This window comes from Brachycentrus maculatus, unplaced genomic scaffold (genome assembly GCF_059751285.1).
Source record: "Brachycentrus maculatus isolate JH-2025_06_01 unplaced genomic scaffold, ASM5975128v1 h1tg000078l, whole genome shotgun sequence".
NCBI classification, from domain to species: Eukaryota; Metazoa; Arthropoda; class Insecta; order Trichoptera; family Brachycentridae; genus Brachycentrus; species Brachycentrus maculatus.
In genome coordinates, this window is record NW_028280832.1 from 260,736 (window position 1) to 283,503 (window position 22,768).

General features: G+C 33.8%; 1 protein-coding gene across 1 annotated transcript in view; it reads right to left on the reverse strand.

Annotated features, from left to right (window-relative positions):
• Positions 1 to 1,460: 1,460 nt before the first annotated feature.
• The window catches only part of LOC148311050 (mitochondrial coenzyme A transporter SLC25A16-like), a 35,238-nt gene continuing 13,930 nt past the window's right edge, over positions 1,461 to 22,768 (reverse strand). Inside the window, exons 3-6 of the mRNA XM_088257317.1 lie at positions 11,706 to 11,888; positions 10,203 to 10,359; positions 8,434 to 8,575; positions 1,461 to 1,797 (exon numbers count right to left, since the gene is read on the reverse strand). Coding sequence (XP_088113443.1) covers positions 1,623 to 1,797; positions 8,434 to 8,575; positions 10,203 to 10,359; positions 11,706 to 11,888 — 657 coding nt within the window. The 3' untranslated portion in view covers positions 1,461 to 1,622. The remainder of the gene's footprint in view (positions 1,798 to 8,433; positions 8,576 to 10,202; positions 10,360 to 11,705; positions 11,889 to 22,768) is intronic.

The following is a 22,768-nucleotide window of genomic DNA, read 5'->3' on the forward strand; positions in this document are numbered from 1 at the left end:
GTCAATTTATTCAACGAGAGAGCTAATCACTTCATCCACCGTGTCACTCAATAAACATTGAGAGATTCTTTATTAAAATATAAAAATTTATAATTTATATTATTTACAAAATAGTATCCTCTTACTATGTATTAAACTATACGGTAACTAGAAAAACAAAAACAAAAAACAAGACAGAATTGATAGAGGTAATGAAAAATATTTTGTTTGATAATTACTGAATAAAAATATTGAAAACAAGAAAAATATTTTGCTTGATAATTACTGAATAAAAATATTGACAACAGGAAATCATGTTTGCTAAAGTCTACTTTTATATAGATTCTTATAATAAAATACTGACCTAAAAATAAAGAACCAAAAACTAACACCAACAATATACTTAAAATAAAATAATATTTTAATCAGGTAAAACAAATTCTTCAGTTTAATGGTATGTAAAGATTTAAAATTACATACATATTCAGACAGATAAAATGCGCATGTAATGCTTTTGAAATCCATATAATACGGGAGAAATTGCAAGAACACATTGTATTTTTAATAGATTATTCTAAAAGTTATAAACACAAAAATGAAGACAGAAATCATTGGACACTCACATTCCTAAATTGCAAGCATTGCACAAATGTAAAGAGTTACTCACACACTTTAAGCTTGTAAATACATAACAGAAATGAGAGACTATAAATTCCATAGATAATAATTTATCATTAAATTGGATATTCTGTGTAGTTGATAGTGTTCAGCTACAGAAACATAACCTCAAACCATTTAGCTGAGGCCTCTAACAGATGCAAATTATACTGCACTTACAGACATCGGCTCCTAAATCACAAAAACAAGTTAAAGTTGATTTGAAATTTTGACTTTGATGCCATTTTCAGTTATACATGTATTTCTATTACATTTGCCTAGTAAATTTTGTCCAAATTTCCCTTCAAAATCTCCCATTAGATATTGAATATAAAATTTGTTAATGTGCATATTTCGTTTTCATTATTTACCAAGCATTCACTCAAAAGCATTCATGACGGTACACATATCGCTCACTCCTTTCAAGAACGTCATTAATCAAAAAATGTGATTTTTCAGGAGAACGTTTTTAAAGTTTAAAACTATAACACAGTGTATTAAAAATAAATATCAAGCCACTTATTGAACTTTTTACTGTGCAACACATCTTTTTAGGTAAAACCTGAAGGTTTTTTCTCCATTTGAAAAATATTTAATATATTTAAATAAATAATTAAACAATACCTTTTCTTCAAAATGCAAAAACAACATTTTCTGCCCTGTAGCGGGTAAATATTAAGTAAAAAATATGCCTCTTTTGCTGGGATATAGTACATTTTCTGGGCATTCCGAAAACATGCACAACTGAAAAATGATGATTTTTGATTTATGACGTTCTTGAAAGGAGTGAGCGATATTATATCCCATAAAATAAGTAGTAATTATTTTTAAAATGTCAGATACAAGGTAACGCAGAATAAAAAAAAAACAAAAGAAATTTAACATTACACAACATACCCTGCCTGAATCTTAATGAATACATTTTACCAGAACTCTTCATTGCTAGAGTAATATATGTACCTATCTCATTTTAAAGCGAATAAAGTTTATATCTTCATGCCGGTATCCAACTCCAGGGTTTGCTTCATCAGCTCGTAGGTTGAGAAGGAGACAGCTACCATCGGAATAGCGCGGAGATAGTTGATGCTCATTCCCCTGTAGAGTCCTTGAACCACTCCGTTTTCCTTATAGATTAAACTCAATGTCTGTACCATTCCCATGCTGAAAATATTGCAAAACAATTGTCACATTATGCTAAACAACACAAATTAGTATGGAGCGTAACCGATCACCTTAAAACCAAGAAAGGAGCTTATACAAATTATACAGATATCCCCCTTCTAATACGGTAGATATGCTCTAGAAAATACCAGACTAGACCCAAACCTAGAGCCCAAAAGGAGATGTCAGGTTCAGAAAGCTTATTCAAATAAAATATTATGCAAGTAACTTAATTTTTACTAATCCGATCACCGTGTTTTAAATCAGTCATGACATTTACAAGACGCAATGCAGTTATGACATTTTTTACTAATTATTTTTGTCCGCCTCCGTGGTGTAATGGTCAGCGTGTTTAGCTACCGTGCTGGAGGTCCCGGGTTCGATTCCCAGGGGGGGGTGAAAATAAATATTAGTGATTTAACACTGTAATATTAATTTAATATTACCCTGGACTGGTTCCTGAAGCGCAAGAGTGATCACCTTGCCTTCATGTAAGTAATGATCAAGATAACACTGCGTCAATTTGATGCAGTGCCCTATGCACCATTAGGTTCGGATAAGGGTTATAATAAAAAAAAGATTATAATAATTTACATTAATTTTCTTGATAACAATTGATTTTTTATTACAATAACATATATGTAAATAGGTTATGAAGTATTTTGACAGTAAATTTTTTACTTCACATACTTTATGCTTCAACCACGGCTCCCGTGTCCACAAATATTGCAGGCACGCATTGACGGAAGTCATGTTGCATAAAAATAAGGATTCGTAACCGGTTTTACGTGTTTTGAAAACACGAAGGAATACACATATTTACGATGTTTAAATGGAACATAGAATTTGATTTCAAACAAGGTTAAAGGTTTTAAAAAATTCATGAATTTTTACATTATTTTATACGCATTGAACGTGTTAAGCTTTAAAGAATATGACATCTATATATTATTCCAAAATAAACATTCTAGGATTGCGTAAACACGTCATGAGTAAAAGCAGATATACTTTATCCGATTACAGTGGCCGCCAAGACTCTCCAAGACTATTTCTACAGATGTCAGTATAAATAATAAGTAAAATTTTAAGAGAAAATTTATTAGAATGACAAAACTTGGTCTAGAGCACTATGAGCTGCATAAACTGCGTGTCAAACGCGTGATGGGAACTATTCAAAGTTTCACAGACCATGTTATATGAAGTTTGGCGCAAACATCTGAAAACTGCATTGTAGGACACCTGTATCTGTACTTAATCAGTGTTACTCTACAAATCAATAGTATTTTGGGTTTCAAGCAAACCTTTCTTGGCATAAAGTTTGGACAACTCCATATTTTTGAATTAATAAACAACACTTTTGATGAAAAATGTCAATTTAAAGCCCAGTTTAAATAAAGGGGTTTAAAATGTGTTGAGGCAAGTAAGTAATCATTCCATAACTAATGTGTTTTTTTTATTCACATTGAATTGAATTTAACATTTTGGGCAATCATTATAATATTCTAGTTTTACCGTAGTAAAATATGTAAATATTTCTAGTACAAGCAAAAGAATGACAATGTTGTCAAACAGAGTCAATAAGTTCCTCACACATTATCTGATTATTTTATCTTAGAAATCTTGTAAGACAACAACACATTGGAGATAAGTTAATTCCAACGTAACAACAGCTCGAGGGAGCCTGATGTCTTCTTCAACTTAAAATTGGAAAAGTTCCTACTACGGGAGATTGGCAAATTAAAATTACTATGGGAAGAAAACATTAACTAAGAATGGAAAACAAAATTTGCATTAAAACCAAATATAAAATCATTTAATTAATTTAGAAATACCACAAAAAAATACATTGTTTATAGAATGACCGAATACATACATACATACATAAAACAAAACAAAAACCAAAGAAAACCATTTTCAAACAATTTGAAACAAAGAATAAAAGCAATAAACAAAGAATAGGTTATGAAGAAAAAGATTAATATGAAAAAGATTATAGAGGACATTATAGGAGTTAATAGATTTAGTTTATGGTAAGGTTGATCTAGGGTTGTCCGCCTCCGTAGTGTAATGGTCAGCACGCTCGACTACCGTTCTGGAGGTCCCGGGTTCGATTCCCAAGGGGGGTAAAAATAAATAAAAGTGATTTTTTCACTGTAATATTTATTCAATATTACCATGGACTGGTACCTGAAGCGGAGGGCTGATCACCTTTCCTTCATAAGTAAAACGATCATGATAACACTGCGTTTATAAGACACAGTGCCCTATGCACCATTGGGGTGCGGATAAGGGTTTTATTATTATTATTATTAAGGTTGATCTAGATGCTGCAAGATATAATAGAGATTGAAAAAATCCAAAGAGGGTTATAAATATGTCACTATCTCGGAACAATGAGCCTTCAGAAAGATAAAAGGTAAGGTTGAACCCTTGTCGTTCCTGAGGTAACAATGTTTAATAACAATTAAAACCACACAAAATTGTAGGAAGTAGGATATAAATTTAATAAAAAACACTGTTTATTGTCCATAATGTAAAAATATCCCCGATAATTCCCATATTTGAAAAATTACTTTTCATTGGGGAAAAAAATTATCTTTGGAGATTATTACATTTAGAGATGAAACATCAAATTTAATTTAAATTTCACTTGGTAAATATCACTACTTCTTAAAATCTGTTGTGACACGTGTTTCGATGCATTCAGCATCTGTGTCACAACAGATTGTAAGAAGTAATGGTGTTTACTTAGTCATATTTAATTAAAAAATGGATAAAAATATATTACCACAAAGTGACTGCCAAACCAATTAATTAAAACATTTATTTGATAGTCTAAAACTGAGGCTGAATGCATTGCAATAAATTAAAACAAAAGCATGTTAATTGAAGCCATATTTATAATGAAGTAATGAAAACATACTATTATTTCTACTTTAATTAAATTTTTTTAATTAAATCTTTCACGTAATTCTCTCTTAATGTATGAAGTGCACGGTAAATTATATATTGGTAATCCACAAAAAAATCTAAAACACAACATTTTCCATATGAATCCAAACTCTGAATCTTTAGGGTTTGATGAGTCATTAATATAATAAAGTGCATGGTAGCTGTTTACTGTGTTGGTACTCCTTTCAACAACGTCATATATGAAAAATCGTCAATTTTCAGTTTTGCATGTTTTCGGAATGCCCATAAAATGTACTATATCCCAGCTAAAGCGGCATATTTTTAACTTAATATTTACCCGCTACAGGGCAGAGAGTTTTTTTTGCATTTTGAAGAAAAGGTATTGTTTAATTATTTTTTTAAATATGCTAAATATATTTCAAATGGAGAAAAAACATTCAGGTTTTACCTAAAAAGATCTGTTGCACAATAAAAAGTTCAATAAGAGGCTTGATATTTATTTTTAGTACATTTTATTATATACGATAACGATCTCCTGAAAAATCAAGTTTTTGATTTATGATGTTGTTGAAAGGAGTGAGCGATATATGGTAATATGTGACGCGTTTCAACTTAATTAGACATATGTCTTAACAAGACGAAACACGTCACATATTATATATGTAATTAAAAGTAGAATTCAATCCAATAACCGTGTTTAATTTTGGATATATTACCCAACGTATAAGTATTGTTTGCATGCTGGTGTAGCGATTGTCCTGTGAAAGAGATGGATACGTCTCGAAACCACCAGACTAAAATCTCAGCGAGTGGATATATACTAACATTACTAACATTTTGTAAAAATGACTGATCACAAAGTTGATGCTTAAAATATGAATAATAGTATGTTCATGATTTGAATGGTTGAGATATGATTCGGATTTATGTACAATATTATACCAACCTTCTGTAAGTGGGAATACAAAGTAGGATACCAGAAGTAGACATGAAAACAAAAGAAATTCATTGAAATAATACCCTCCCAACACCAGAGTCAGTTCAAACAGAAACTATATATTAGTAACAATTTTAAATCACAGAAAAATTATTTACAGAAAAAAAGCTAAATGAAGAGAACAATAAACTAATTTTATTGATTTAAATTTATGTACATAAGATAATAAGAGATGGATTTAATAAGAGTTTAAATACAGTAAGACCCGGCGTAACGGTGTTTCATTATTATATGGTAGTGTTGGGATATGTCCGCCTCCGTAGTGTAATGGTCAGCACGCTCGGCTACCGTTCTGGAGGTCCCGGGTTCGATTCCCAAGGGGGGTAAAAATAAATATAAGTGATATTTTCACTATAATATTTATTCAATATTACCCTGGACTGGTACCTGAAGCGGAGGGCTGATCACCTTTCCTTCATAAGTAAAACGATCATGATAACACTGCGTTTATAAGACACAGTGCCCTATGCACCATTGGGGTGCGGATAAGGGTTATTATTATTATTATTTATTAGTGTTGGGATATGGTTTTGGTATTTCCTCAAACTGTGCACAATTGTGTTGCTGATACTTTTATGCTCTCTAGCGGCATTTTGATATACAGTGAAACCTCAATCTATCCTTTTTAAAGGGACCTATTAAAATAAACTATGAATGCGGGAAAACAATAAATGCGGGATTAAGAGGTCAATACGCAAATAGATACGACCGAGTAAAGATACCGTCCTCCCAATCTGCATAACCATTCGTAGGCTAAAATTCTAAAAAGAATATATGTTTCAGATGCAAATGTATTTATTTAAAAAAAAAAACCAGAATAGAATTTAAAAAAAATACTTTTGTTTTTTAACTGTTTTAGTTTCGTAAGTCAATAGTATATTTCGGCTATGCAAATAGTATTTTTTTCAGCATTGGTTATTGATAGTGCGTTGTAGAAAGTTTTCTTTCAAAGAGTGTGCACGCTTCCGGAAATGCAGGTACAGGCAGCGGCTCCGTTTCATCAATATCGACCTCTTCGGCTCTCGGTTACACAAGCTTTCGATAGTTTCTATCCCATACGTTGCCGTTGAATGTAAGAAAATTGGAAATAATGTAAAAAAAACAGACAAAATGTATCAAATATGCAGCTTGATTCGAAGGATAAATGCGGTAAATGGTGATAGAGAAACGATCGATGCGATTTAGTTTAGTATGAAATTAAGTCGGGATAGAAGAAATAAACGACACATCCGGGAAAACGATTATTCGAGGAACGATAGATAGAGGTTTCACTGTAATTACATTGAATGTTGAAACATAAGTATTTCCGTATTGAGATAACTGCACCAATTTATTAGGGTCTTACTGTACTAGATGTTTGCAATGCTTATGAACAATAGCATAAAATATAAGCTTGCACAACTAAAAATGTACATTTTTAGGTTTATTTAAAAAAATGTTGAATGGATTTAACTTTAACAGTAATATATAATAAATCCCTTACCGCACCTCAATGGTGCATAGGGCACTGCTTCATATAAACGCAGTGTTATCTCGGTCGATTACACATGAAGGAAAGGTGATCAGCCCTCCACTTCAGGTACCAGTCCAGTGTAATATTGAATAAATATTAGAGTGAAAAAATCACTTACATTTATTAAACCCCCCTGGGAATCGAACCCGGGACCTCCGGAACGGTAGGCGAGCATGCTGACCATTACACTACGGAGGCGGACATTGCAACTTTAACAGTACTATAATTTTTCCACAGACCCGTTTTGTACACAGATTTTTAGACACAATCGTTCAGTTCACTGATTATTCCAGACATAGATTGTTATAAAATAAAATAAAATAAATTGAAGACTTGGATCATTGAATATTCAACTACAACTACAGTTCAGTACATTAATCAAACTGATTTTTAAAAAAATACTTGGTGGATTATACAACTTTTTCTTGTAATGTAGTAATCTAAAAAAAAAGATTAATACGTAAATACATTATGTAAAACTATTTTTTTTCTAAAATACTGTTGCAAAAAAAGATTGAATGATCAGTGTGTGGTAAGATCTAAGCATAAAAATCTGTTGTGTGGAAGTTCACTGAACAAACCAATCAATAGTAACTATGTGAACACGCCGGAATGCCCTTTGATCAGGATATTATGCCGGTGAGGACTATAAGGTGACATTGAAATATTTCCTTATATTTTGCATAAATTTCTACTTAAAAATTGCCTACAAAAATAAAAGCTTAGATAATAAAGATAATACTTAAAATATCAAGTAATAGCATATGAAAAAATTAAACAGTTAGGAAAATATTGAAAAAACAGTTAGAAAATCAAACAACTCGTGAAAATATGACTACAGTTTATAAACACTCTCCTTATAATTGATCATTCATTTTGTGTAATACATACCACCTAAAACACGACTTGTTTGAAGTGATATTACACAATGTGAACGATGAATGATAAAGAGAGTGTTATATTTTACCATACCACAAAGTTAACAATGCTTTTAATATACAAAAAAGTACAGTTTATGTTAGCATCTTGCAAAGTATATTTATTTAATTCAATTAAAAAGCGACTCCAGACAATTGGGAGCATACTGTATTAAGTTTTTTGTTTACTGCGATGTTAATTAAACTGAATTTCAAATCCTACAGTTATGGGATCCTAACTTAGTGAGGCTCGACACACACACGCACACTCGGTAGGTAGCGGCACGGCGACTTACCCAAACTTCTCCGTGTGTGGGCTCATGAGGGCGAGCTGCATGCGCCGCCGCGTCACGTCCAGGGGATAGGACACGGACTGCGCTACTGCACCGGCAAGGCCGCCGCATAACAATTTCGCCGGGATCGCGAGAACGAGACCGCCTGGAATGTGATTAGTGAAAAACTAAGCAAAAGTTAACCAGAGGTGTTGTCGAATGCAAATGACAACGTGCTGTGGGTTAGTCGCAGACGATTTGTTTAAAATTTCATTAACCTATTGCGCCACTAATAAAGATGACATAGTTTGTTAATACAACACACTATTTAAATTTGACACATTTTTTCATTACAATAACATAAAAACTAAATTACACACAAAATAAAAATGGTAAAACATAAAACCATATACATATTATATTTTTGTTTGTTGGTTAGCTACATCATTATGGCTTATCTCCAGGTAGTTTTGGAAGAGTTTGCTCAGTTCAGAGTTGTGAAAGTTTTGTCATTCAGTTTTAATATTAAAAAAAATCACATCAAAGACAAACCGGCGAATCGCTGGCTTTGTAAGTCAGTGACAAATTGACCTTGGCCGGCGATTCGCTAACTAGTGTTGCAATGGGTTAATTGATTCGGCAGTCAGTTTGTGGTGATATCTATCACTTGTAAGATCACTGATACATAGAAACGGCCAACTAGCTGTTGAAGCCAATAATTAGTCGAGTAACCCATGGTCACAACTGTCACCAAGAAAAGGCGATTCAGTTGGCTACGTCATATACTCCGCATGCCTCCCAAGAGCCGCCATAAAACGCTTTTACAAGGCATCAGGTTCCCGCCGCCTAGGACGTTCACTGCTGACGATGCATCAGCAGTTCTCGTCTGAACTTCAGGACGCAGACCTGACTTAGGAGGACGCAAGGAAGCTGGCGGCCAACAGAAGAGCCTGGAGGCAGTTTGTGGACTCCATATGATCCAAATAGGGAGCAGATATTGATGAATGAATGAATGAACGAAATGCAGTGAATTTTTACTACAATTTGGTGTATCTGCGATTCAAAAGCACACAGGTGCCATTTTTTTCTTCACCCAGGTATCTAAAAATTAGACATACTCCAAAATTTTCATTATTTGAAAGACCCCAATGGTATTCATAGAAATATTGTATTTAATAATAATAAGCTTGTGTCCGACCCATCATGACGCATGGAATCAAAAGTAGAGCGGACATCGTTGCCACAAAAATTGCGCTTAGAGTGTCAGAAATGAAGACTCTAAGAAGCATATCAGGCAAGAGTCTTCGAGATATAATAAGAAACGCCAGGATCAGGGAAATATGCGACGTCGAAGATGTCGTTAGGTCGGGAAGGCAACGAAGGAGACAATGGTATGCGCTTGTGAGGAGAATGGAACCATCCAGACTCCCCCACATTGTACTGTACGGCCGACCCCATGGTAGACGACTACCGGGCAGACCACCAAAGAGACAAGTCGATAGCTGGGAATCGACATCGCAGGAAGCTAATCCCTCTTAAAAACAGGCCACAAGGCCTACAACAAGATAAAGAAGAAGGAGAAGAGACCTTGCAACAAATGACACGTTGCAGTCAGTAGCATGTTCACAGATGGACTGCGCAAATTGTGGTGTAAATAATTGGAAATTAGTTCATTATTGCTGTCTCCCTTCCACACAGTTGTAGCGGAACAATTGGAGTTAAATAAATAAAAAGTATCGGGAAAATATAACACGTGAAGAGGTAACTCGTAAGAGGGTCTCATTATTATTTACCTGTATTCCTATCAAGCTTGGTGCAAGCGTACTGCGGGATGTACTTCATGCAGATATACTTGAGGTGCTCAAAGCAGTAGAATGAAAGTCCGGCATATGGAACCATCCCCATCAGTGTCGGGACGAAACCGCGATACAGAGCCCGTATTCCGCCTTCCTGCAATGTGCATAAATGACTCAGCATAATAGAAAAATCATCATCATTATACATAAGAGGATATATTAATAAGAAGATAATTACTTATTTTTCATTTATTGATTCAGCATTAATATTAATAAGAATAGTTTGAATAATCGGGGGGTATGTGGTATTAGAGGCGCATGCTCCGAACGCCATTGACAGCTAGACACACCAAGGAGTCCATTCGTCAGGAGTTACACTTGGATATCTAGACTCTGGCCAGTGTCTGTATACAACAGATTATTCAGTTCTTTACAAACATTGCGTGTAGCAATGAGGAGGGCCTGGAATATCTGGTTGTGATTGGTAGCCTGGAGGGAGAGGAAGATCCCCACACAATGGACCGATCAAGTTAAGACAGCGGCAGGCACCTCGGTGGTTGGAGCGCTACGTGCAGCGCAGTCAAGGGATAACTGGAGAAGAGTCATTGCTTCCACAAGGGTCACAACCCTCAGTAATGAGGACTAAGACGGAAAAGAAGAATAATAATATACAAGCCAGCCAATCAATCCCAGCAGATATTTTCTGTTAACCTTTCCGGGAGTACAAAAATTGATGTCCGACTTTCTCTGGGGAGTGGGTTCTTTTTACATTAATTTTTTTTTTCATTAAATCGATGTATTATGAAGATAGAAATTATGTTAAAATAATTTAATAAAAAAACACCTATTCGAAATAGATTTCATTTATGACAAAATTACACACAAATATCCACAGATGTCATTTGCTATACAAGTAACATCATACTAACTGACAGACGGACTTCGACGTTCATTAACGTCGATACTCCTTTAAGGAAAATTTTCACTGACGTTAATTTACGTCCATACTCTCGGACAGGTTAAATCATAGTTTACTAGCCTACTAAGTAGTAGGATTGGTTGGTAAGGAGAGATTAGGTTGCGTCAAGTATAATTTGGCTAGGTAACGTTTGGTCAATAGATTTAGCAAGAGGTTGTGTACTTATATCAAGGTCCGGAAGATATCCTATCTGGGGGAAGTGCTCAGAGGAGAGAAGTATGAGCTATTGCACCTAATCATGAAAGGCAAAATAGAGGGACGACGAGGTGTGGGCAGAAGACAGATCTCCTGGCTCCGAATACACGAGATGGACGGGGATCAGGACTGTCGAGGCTCTGTTTAGAGCTGCCCAAGACAAGGACAATTACTCTCAAGTGATAGTCGACGTTCAGGGGACCTGGCTTGACAAACACAGAAGAAGAGGTTGTATTGGTAAGGTTAGGTTAGGCTAGATGTTAGTGTGACGGTTCGCTAGGTTAGGTTAGGTTGGTCAGGCGAGGGCGGGTCGGGTGACTGGTTACCGTCTTGAAGATGGTGACGGCGGCGTGCGTGATGCCGGTGTAGCGCGTGTCGCCCAGCACCTGGAAGGCGAGGCGCGCGCGGATGGTGTCCAGCGGGTAGGTGAGCGCCACGGCCGTGACGCCGGCGCCCGCGCCAGCGATGAACTTGTCCGTGTGGCGCGGCAGGCCGAGCCGCGACAGGTACTGCAACGGCAACATCATACAATTTACTCATTTGTCAACGAATATTTAAGGGTAATAATAATAATATTAATAATAATAAATAAGAGTAATAATAATAATAATAATAATAAATAAGAGTAATAAAAATAATAATAATTATAATAAATAAGACTCTCGACAAGAATTTCTCTCTTAACAATTACATGAAACTATGTCCTTGTTCACAAATCTGGATTATCTCCAATTATAGGAGTCATTATTCATATCATTATTTGACATATCAAAATAGATGAAGAAGAATATGGAAGTCTGGGCATTTACGGGGTTAAGTGATCAGCGAAGGGTGGTATTGTTTGCATGCTGTAGTAGTGATTGTCCTGACGAAGAGACGGGTGCGTTTCGAAACCGGTAGACATAAAAATCTCGGTGAGTGGTTATATACTAATATTATTAACATTTTTGTAAAAAAAAATTAGGTAAAAATGACTAACCACAAAGTAAATGCTTTAAATATTAATAATACTGTATTGAGAATATGAAGTGATCACTTTACACACTTGTAACATTTACCAATTCTACCCATGATTGACAACCACACTATTCAAATTCTTGGAAGTTCTATATATATGATCCAATTTCGAAACATTGTGCTCGAATCGATAGAATTTCACTAGATGGAGGTTTTTTTATTAAGCAGAAACTCTTTCATTTGTATGTAAGGTCCGAATGCTGGATTATAATCACATACATGAGAAACGCCAGAAAATGTCCTTTTCGTAATGTGGTTGTCAATCTTGGGTAGAATTGGTGAATGTTACACGTGTGTAAAGTGATCGCTTAAACCAGCCTATGACGGTCGTAAATGCCCATAATTTTTTTTTTCTTCATGAAGAGTACTGAATAATTAGACTAACTAACTAAATAACCATTACCGCCGCTTCCTCGCAGGGGCAGGCAGTGATAATATAACACCACATCAATCTGTCTTTGCAAACAATCTTCGCCTCTTCCACATTCATGCATCTCCTTATACATTCCAGCCGATTATTCCGATTCCTGACGACCACTTTCAAGCTTTTGAAATATTTGAGAATGCCAAGAATTCCTCGGTCTTCCTCTGCATTTCCAACTACATTCGCCTGATACATTTGTTTTATGGTTGTTTCTTCACTCATTCATTATATACTCATTCACATGCCATAATAATCTCAACACACCTTTTATAAAATTACATATATCGCAGTCGTACAGGAGAAAGTGACCAACTACCAAAACGTAAAATGTTCAGGAGGGCCATTTAAGTCACTTTTGCTTGGCAAGAAAATAAACATCAATGCAGTTAGTCATTTTTACTAATTCAATATATTATACTTGAAAGTTTAAAATCCTTTGGGATTTTTTCAGGGCAATATTAAACTAGTAAGATAGCAAATAGTCAATGATCACGTTTTTGTTAAACAATGCACTTGGTCACTTTCTCCTGTATGACTACGATATGTAATGAAAGAAATTTGTTTTTGCAATCAAATACTACACGATATTTATTTTTTTTTTTTTTATTGGAAGGAAGAACAACAGTTACAATATATGATACATACAGAATACAAAAAATAAAATCATGACTACCAATTATAGTTCTTCACAACTATACATAAGAGAGGTCTATATAAAGGAAGAGACATGAGACAAGGATTGGATAAAGAGAAAAGGAGATGGCAGTGATAGGAAAAGAAGAAAAGGAAAGGACAGGGAATAGAATTACTTTTTTAGGTTTATAAGATTTCGAACAATTTAGCTTTAAATTTTGAAAGATGGTACGATGTATTTCAGATGTACCCATTTCCATTGTCCATTGTGCTCTTTTATAGTTTAATTTTAAAGAATCTATGTCTAATTATATTCAAAATCCGTATCCGCCATGTTTGTTTTTTTACTACTCGAATTTACGCGATACATCTTATTTGACTTGTATAAACCAAATTAGCTCGACGAATTACGCGATTAATTATTTTCTCTAACGGAACTAGTGCCAATGACACTGCGAACAGAAATTAGCCACAAACAAGTACTGGAGATATAAATAAATGCACTTCAGAAATGGATAATAATATTGCAGACGGGCTAGTTACGACACCTAATAATGTACGCAAGAACGTTATCTGGGAAATGAAGCTATGGGTCAGGAAATAAACAAGTAGGTAGGTACTTCAAAAATTGCTTTCAAGAACGTCAGAAATCAAAAATCGTCAATTTTCAGTTGACGCCCAGAAAATGTACTATATCCCAGCAAAAGCGGCATATTTTTAACTTAAAATTTACCCGCTACAGGGCAGAAAGTGTTGTTTTTGCATTTTGAAGAAATGGTATTGTTTAATTATTTTTTTAAATATACTAAATATTTTTCAAATGGAGAAAAAGCCTTCAGGTTTTACCTTAAAAGATCTGTTGCACAGTAAAAAGTTCAATAAGTGGCTTGATATTTATTTTTAATACATTGTATTATATTTTTAAACTTTAAAAACGTTCTCCTGAAAAATCAACTTTTTTGATCTATGACGTTCTTGAAAGGAGTGAGCGATATGTTTGTTTATTAATAACACACATAAATATCGCTGGTTAAATGCCAAAGGGCCACAACGCAAAAAAAAACTTTATTCCAAAAATGCTATCTACATCGTCAACATTTTTACATTCGAAAAATACACCCATGATTCTCGTTAAGCCGCTTGTGCACTACATGGAATTTTACCGTCCGGCAGTCCGGTTTTGAAAAATGAAAGCGACTACGACAGTTTAGCGTGATCTAATTTACGCGCAACGTATTCACGCACCGATCCGAAGAAAGATGGACAAAAGCACAAGCCAATCCAATCATCGTTTTAAAACGCTAACTGACGTGCCGGACGGTAAAATTACACGGGATTCCGGGTAGTGGACAAGCGCCCTTAGGGCGTTTGTGCACTACACGGAATTATACCGTCCGGTACTTCAGTTAGCGTTTTAAAACGATGGTTAAATAACGACTTACAAACCTTACTTAGTCAATCCTTCAGAGGAGATGCAAGGACATTATTCGCAGTGTTCTTATGGATAACTTACTTTCAAAAGATTTTTTTTATTTATGAAATAAAGTTTTTATTTATTGATCTGGCGTTTAATTTGTAGAACTCCATTTTAATTTATGTATTAATTTTAAATCAAACAAAGATTTTTTGAGTCTACTTAGTTGTATTTTATTAACAAAAACACATACAAAATGTATAGTGTGACAATTGTTTCGCCTTATTAGGGCATTATCAAACGAATGCCATTCAAGGGCATATCAAGACATATCAAGACATTACTCAGTTGTATTTTATTAACAAAAACACATACAAAATGTATAGTGTGACAATTGTTTCGCCTTGTTAGGGCATTATCAAACGAATGCCATTCAAGGGCATATCAAGACGTTCGTTTGATAATGCCTTAACAAGGCGAAACAATTGTCACAATATAAATTTTTTATGTGTTTTTGTTAGTAAAATACAACTTAGTAGACTCAAAAAATCTGTGTTTGATTTAAAATTCATCCATAAAACAAAGTTGTATTGAGTGTTCCCGTAATTTAATAAATTTCTAAAATTATAATTGAGTTGTACTAGAATTGCAAACATATTTGGCACTCAAGGATTTTTTCGTGCATATTTGGCTCTAGCTAATAAGTTTGCCGACCACTTGTTTAAATGGTGTCCCAAGTCAGACGGGAGGAATATCTAATTAAACATATTCAACCTATAAAGGATTGTATTAGACTCATTTTGTATTAATAACAGCCGATATAATTAATATTTTCATTCATCATTCGCTTTTGGAAAATTCGCTTTAAAAAAAACGTTATTTTCGTAAGTTGGCGATGAATGACGTCACAGAAACGATGGAGTTATTTATATATTGGTAACATTGCTAAATTATTGGCGGCTCTAATTGTTGATGTCCACCCTCATATTTGTATAACACAAATGGTAGTGTAGTGGCAAACAAACAATCCACACTACTACAATTACAGCTCTATAAACCCTGGACAATAAACCATATGACGTCATAAAACGCTCGATGACGGAAATTTGATGACGTATGCGAACGCACGTTTTTCGTTTTATAAAAATATCTAAAGTTTAAACCTTAATATCTCCCTTATTTCTCTACATATTTCAATAAGAATGTCAACGATAGTCTTGTGATTTTTATTTTTATTTATTAGCTAATAATCACACATCGTGATATTTATCCATTCAAGCTATATCTATATTTTTTCTATTAGATGTTGACATATTTAAAAACAAACAATACGAACGTGACACAATATGCGTAGGCAAGATATTGTGTTTGTATTTTAATATTTCGAACGAAATCTTCCTCCCTTTACAAATATACCAACGTGACCCCTAAGTTCATCTAACATTTGAACTGTGGCTTTTAATCATGTATACGCATATCCTATTTTAAAGATAGGATTATTTTAAACACTACAGTGTGACAAAAAAATATATTACAAAAAAACTCAATAAATACATGTAAGATTGAAGAATTCATATTTTAAAGTCAATTTATAATCCTTCTTTAAATCGTATTCATGGTTGAACGGTTTTTCGTATAAGAAACGATCAAGATAACACTGTGTCAAGACAATCTTGTGCCCTATGCACTATAGGGCGCGGATAAGGTAAGAAAAAAAAAATTAAAACAGGTGAAAAATGTTTTTGTTTATATTTTTTTACCCTAATGGCAGCGCCATCTGTTGAAAGTAAAAGCAGCTTCTTAACACCTGTTATCACTTAACCATACTGAATATTTTCGATTGCAACGTTGCTTCGTTGATTTCAAAACCTCCATTGCTTTCAAAAGCATTGTTAAATTATACAAGTGTTACGCAATTAGAAATGTGTGGTTTCTGTTTCCTCTCTTTACCGTCTCACCAGAATGAGCCACAGCAACACGCGGCCGGTTACATCTAATGAAAAATATAATTTCACAATCTCAATACGTCGAAAATTGACAGGCATCACACGACACATGAAAAATGATAGGTCAGTCGTCAAACGTGATTCAAGAATAATATAAAAATAAGCATGACACTATAATATAATACAATAACACAATAACTTAGAAGAGACGCATCGCCCACTCCTTTCAACAACGTCATATATCAAAAATCGTCAATTTTCAGTTGTGCATATTTTCGGAAAGCCCGGAAAATGTACTGTATCCCAGCAAAAGAGGCATATTTTTAACTTAATATTTACCCGCTACTGGGCAGAAAGTGTTGTTTTGCATTTTGAAGAAAAGTATTGTTTAATTATTATTTTTTTTAATATACCTACTAAATATTTTTAAAATGGAGAAAAAACATTCAGGTTTTACCTAAAAAGATCTGTTGGACAGTAAAAAGTTCAATAAATGGCTTGATATTGATTTTTATTATATTGTATTATATTTATAAACAAATTTATGGAGCGAATGTAGTTGGAAAAAGAAGCAGAGGACGACCGAGGAAAACTTGGCACAATCAGGTATGTCAAATACTTGAAAGCGGCCGGGTCAGGAGTCGTAATAATCGTCGGGTATGTATGAGGAGATGCATGAATGTAGAAGAGGCAAAGAATGTTTGCAAAGACAGAGTGGTGTGGCGTTCGATTCTCTCTGCCTACCCCTGCGGGGAAGCGGCGTGATGGTTAGTTAGTTAATATTTATAAACTTTAAAAACGTTCTCCTGAAAAATCAAGTTTTTATGATATATGACGCTGTTGAAAGGAGTGAGCGACATGTGATGTTAGCATGGAACCCGAAACCGGTATTTTTCTCATATTTTTACCGTTAATATGTGTGTTCTTTACCGAGATTACATCAGACAGCAGGTGTCTCACGGAATCTGGAATCTAGTATCGATGAATAATGAAATCAGTAAACATGAATCAGAGACCAAGTGCGAAATCGCGAATATGTACTAACGATAAATTAGCCAAATATTTTAAGGATAAAATAGTTTTAAACAAAAAAATTCATGAATACAGTACAAGAAATAAGGATAAAATAAGACCATTTTTGAATGGTCTTATTTCATAAATGCCAGGATAAATGCCATATAAAAAAAAACGAGTAGCAAAATTGTTTAATGTATAAGGGTTTGAAAATGTACGATGAGATGCCTGAATGTATGAAGAATGAAAAGAGTCTGAAAGAATTTAAAAATAAATGTTTTGTTTACTGTAAGAAGATGTAAATATATAAGTATATGATGTAAATTAAGTGTAAATAATAGTATTAAATGTAATAAAAGCTAACTAAAGAAATAAATAAATAAAATAAAATATATATGTATATGTTAGTCGAATGGTCCGCGAGGGTATTTCGCAACCGGTATAAATGGAACTAAAAAATATACAGTGGAACCTCTCATAACGAGCATAATTCGTTCCAGAATCTAACTCATTAAGCGAAACATTTAACTGAATTTCGGGACGCGGACCTGACTTGGGAGATTCTAAGGAATTTGACAGTCGACAGAGTTGGGAGGCAGTTTGACGACTCTATGCACATATGAATGAATTAATTAATGAAATGGAGTAAATTTTTACCAGAATTTGGTGGATCCGTGATTCAAAAGCACACAAATGGAATTTTTTCCTAATAACAGCCTCAATCCTAGAGAAACGTGAATATTTATTAGTGCTATATGGACAATCAGCATGTAACACACCTCCGAAATACACGCGGAACAGACGCAGACGAGGAGAAAGCCAGCGCAGAGAGAGTCGCCAAGTGCTAAATGAATGAAGAGCAGTTTTGTTGGCCGACTGGCGTTTTACTAATTAATATTTTAATTAATTTGTACATAGACTATTGTTATTGTCATGCGATCTGATTAAAGTTTGATGCAATAAAGGGTATTCGTATAAAAATTTAACAAAAAAAGGAATCTTGCGTGAATTTTTTTAGGTTTTTTAGGTTGTAAAGTGTTTTTTTTTAGTTTCTAGTAACAGTTGATTTTATGTATTACTCTCTTTACATTTGTTGACGATTTTATTATTCCAGTTAGCCGCGTGCCTTACATAATGAATAAAATAATGTACGTTGCTGTAATAAAAAAAAAACAAGTATGTACATAGTTTTTTCCACATATCGCTCACTCCTTTCAACAACGTCATTTATCAAAAAACTTGATTTTTCAAAAATTCTCAGGAGAACGTTTTTAAAGTAAAAAAATATTTAAAAAATGAATTAAAAATAAATATCAAGCCACTTATTGAACTTTTTACTGTACAACAGATCTTTTTAAGTAAAACCTGAATGTCTTTTCTCCATTTGAAAAATATTTAGTAAGTATATTTAAAAAAAATAATTAAAGAATACCTTTTCTCCAAAATGCAAAAACAATACTTTCTGTCCTGCAGCGGGTAAATATTAAGTTAAAAATATGCCGCTTTTGCTGGGATATAGTACATTTAGGCATTCCGAAAACATGCACGACTAAAAATTTACGATTTTTGATATATGACGTTGTTGAAAGGAGTGAGCTATATATCCAGCATAAAACTTAAATGTACGTTGCGTTTTCCTCGCTACAATTTACGGACAACATTACACCGATGTTCTATATATGGGAGAAGAGATCGAGGATGGAGCTGACCTTCCGATAGCAGCGCAGGGAGCAATGCGCTCGGCTGGGTGACCTACTGAGGTCAGGCATGCGAGTACTACCGGTAGAAAGCCGAATGGTCGGCAGTACCTACTTGCGTCACCGTCCATAACCGTCATTATCGTGGTTACGACTTAGTGCTAGCTTGTGAGTTAGGGAGTTTTTTTCCTGTCAATAATTATACCTCAACGTACCTAAATATCTTGCTGAAAACTTAATATACTTCTCAGATCATGGCCTATAACTTCATTCTTCCCGAGAAAGAACACTTTCCATTCGTCGCCATAACACATCATTCTTCAGTAATTCCTTCTCTGTGCTTGCACAAGCCAATCCAAGCCAATCATCGTTTTAAAACGTGTAGTGCACAAACACCCTATGGTAGGAGGTAGAGGGAAAAACTAAGGGAGGAGCTTTGATGGACGGTTAAGAATCTAATGATAGATAGTAATGTCTCAGACGTTTGTCAAACGTTATTAGAGACGGTGCATTTTTTACAAGGAGGAGTAATTCATTTCATGAATTACCTCTCCTTGTAAAAAATGCACCCTCTCTTATAACTTTTAAGAAACGTTTGAGACATTACTATCTATCATTAGAATCCTAACTGTCCATCAAACCTCATCCCTTAGTTTTTATTTATACCCCCTTCCCTAAACTCCCTTTTTACTTTACCTTCCTTATTATCATCAATTTGTAATTTGTTTATTTATTTATTATTATTATTATTTATTCTATCAGACACTGGATTATTCACCCTACGGATGACATATCAATATTTATAGGTGTCTCTAACATAAGATGACGCATCTATCGTTTATATACGAAAGAAGATCCTGTCTGTGAATCCATAATGATTTTTTAAATTGCTCAAAATGCGATGAAAATTCTGACAAAAGTTGTGTCAAAAAATACAAATTGATACAAAATGAAGTGGAATTAGGCCTAGTTTTATAAAATTAAGTTATAAAGTTGAAGCACAGGTAGGGCCATGATAAGTATAAGCCGTAGCTAGGTTTCAGGGTCACTTTGGCAATTGGTAATTCAAAAAAAGATATTAATTTATATTTCATCGTCGAAAACGAAAGTAGGGTTATGATTTGTATCGGATGTGTCACGCGAAATCTCCATATTATTATTTGATGATCATCTCGGTCCAGACGGAAATTCCATCTCCGCAAAGCGGTCACGTTACTTTCATAAGAATGCTGTCCGCCAACAGTTGCTCATGACACTTTCCCAAATTTTATAGGTGTTTGTTTTAACTTTTATTCATTGTTTTATGCGTAAAAATTTAAAAAAGACTTATGTGAAAATATTATTTACATATATTTTTTACAAAGAGAAATATTTATTTTATGTATTATTTTTTAAACCAAACACAGATTTTTTTATTCTACTAAGTTGTATTTTATTAACAAAAACACATTAAAAAAATATATTGTGACAATTTTTTCGCCTTATATTAGTGATGGCATTTTAAACGAATGTCATTCGTTTTATTATTCCATAACTAGGCGAAACAATTGTCACAATATTATTTTTTATGTGTTTTTGTTAATAAAATACAACTTAGTAGACTCAAAAATTCTGTGTTTAATTAAAAAATGAATACATAATTTAAAATGGAGTTCTACAAATTAAACGCCAAATCAATAAAGAAATATTTATGTCTTTATTACACAAAAAGACTTCAATTTCATACTATTTCTGTAAGCCTCATTTTTAAAAATTGGTATCAAATTGTAGTAGACTGGGTTCGAAGCCAGAAACTCTGACTCAAGAGTCCGCTACACTAACCACGGGACCACAGCTGGACATAAGAATGAGATTTTACCGTATTACATAGCGGAGGTCTTAATGATGAAATAAAAATAAATAAATAATTAATTTTTATTTTAGTATACTTTTTTACGCGATATCGCGTTGTACGTATCCACCGTGTAAATTGAGGGTTCATTGTAAATACATTTATATTTTTTACATTTATTGGCATTCGTGATTGACTTTTGAGTGTTAAACATGGCATAACCTGAAGGTGAATAAACATAAAATCACGTCGAAAGATATCCATAAAAAACAACAACAAAAACACAGGTCAATAGATAACATGAGTTTATACAAAAATTTTACGTTTATAGCGAAATAATATGCATTTATTATTTAGTATATCGCTCACTCCTTTCAACAGCGTCATATATAATTTTAAAAAAAACTTGATTTTTCAGGAGATCGTTTTTAAAGTTTAAAAATATAATACAATGTATAAAAAAGAAATATCAAGCCACTTTTTGAACTTTTTACTGTGCAACAGATCTTTTTAGGTAAAACCTAAAGGTTTTTTCTCCATTTGAAAATATTAAGTACATATATTTCAAAAAATAATAAAACAATGCCTTTTCTTCAAAATGCAAAACAACACTTTCTGCCCTGTAGCGGGTAAATATTATGTTAAATATGCCACCAATATGCCACCTTTGCGGGGATATAGTACATTTTCTGGGCATTCCGAAAACATGCACAACTGAAAATTGTCGATATTTGATATATGACTTATGATATATGAAAGGAGTGACCGATATGACGTCAGTCTAGTATTGATTGAACCGGCCAAGCATTTACGCCGCAATAATCGCAGCCTATATCTTGAAAATTTATACTATTATTTGCCTCCAAAAGTCATTACGAGAGTGAAAATATGTTGCGTTTCATGTGGTAAAACATTAGACACTTCTTTTAGATTCTGAGGGATTATACTTAACGTGCGTCTTAAGTCCTAAAATATCACAAGACAAGTCGCAAGATGACGCAAGTTCGCTTAAAGTACATAATAAGAGAGTGAAAATGGGATGTTGGTATTTGCCAAATATCCGCTCTTGCAGTCTAAGGTCCAGCTCGTAAAAGCTGCAATGAATTTCTTTGACGCACCTATCTATAGTAATTTTAGATATTGGACACGTTTCGCAAAATTAAATATTGCGGACAAAGTTTGAAGTGGAAATCGCAAATAAAACGTAATTCTTTCAAACAGCAATATGCTTTGCTATATTTTCGACGTCGCATTGATTTGGTCAGTTTTCTTAGTTAGTAATGCAGTCTGTCCACAGCTTTACACAGGTATACCAACCACACCTTTTGTCTTCTCTATATATAGACATAACGACTCGTTAACAAATCATCTGTAAACATTACATTTTCAAACACAGTAACTTTCTATTGGCTA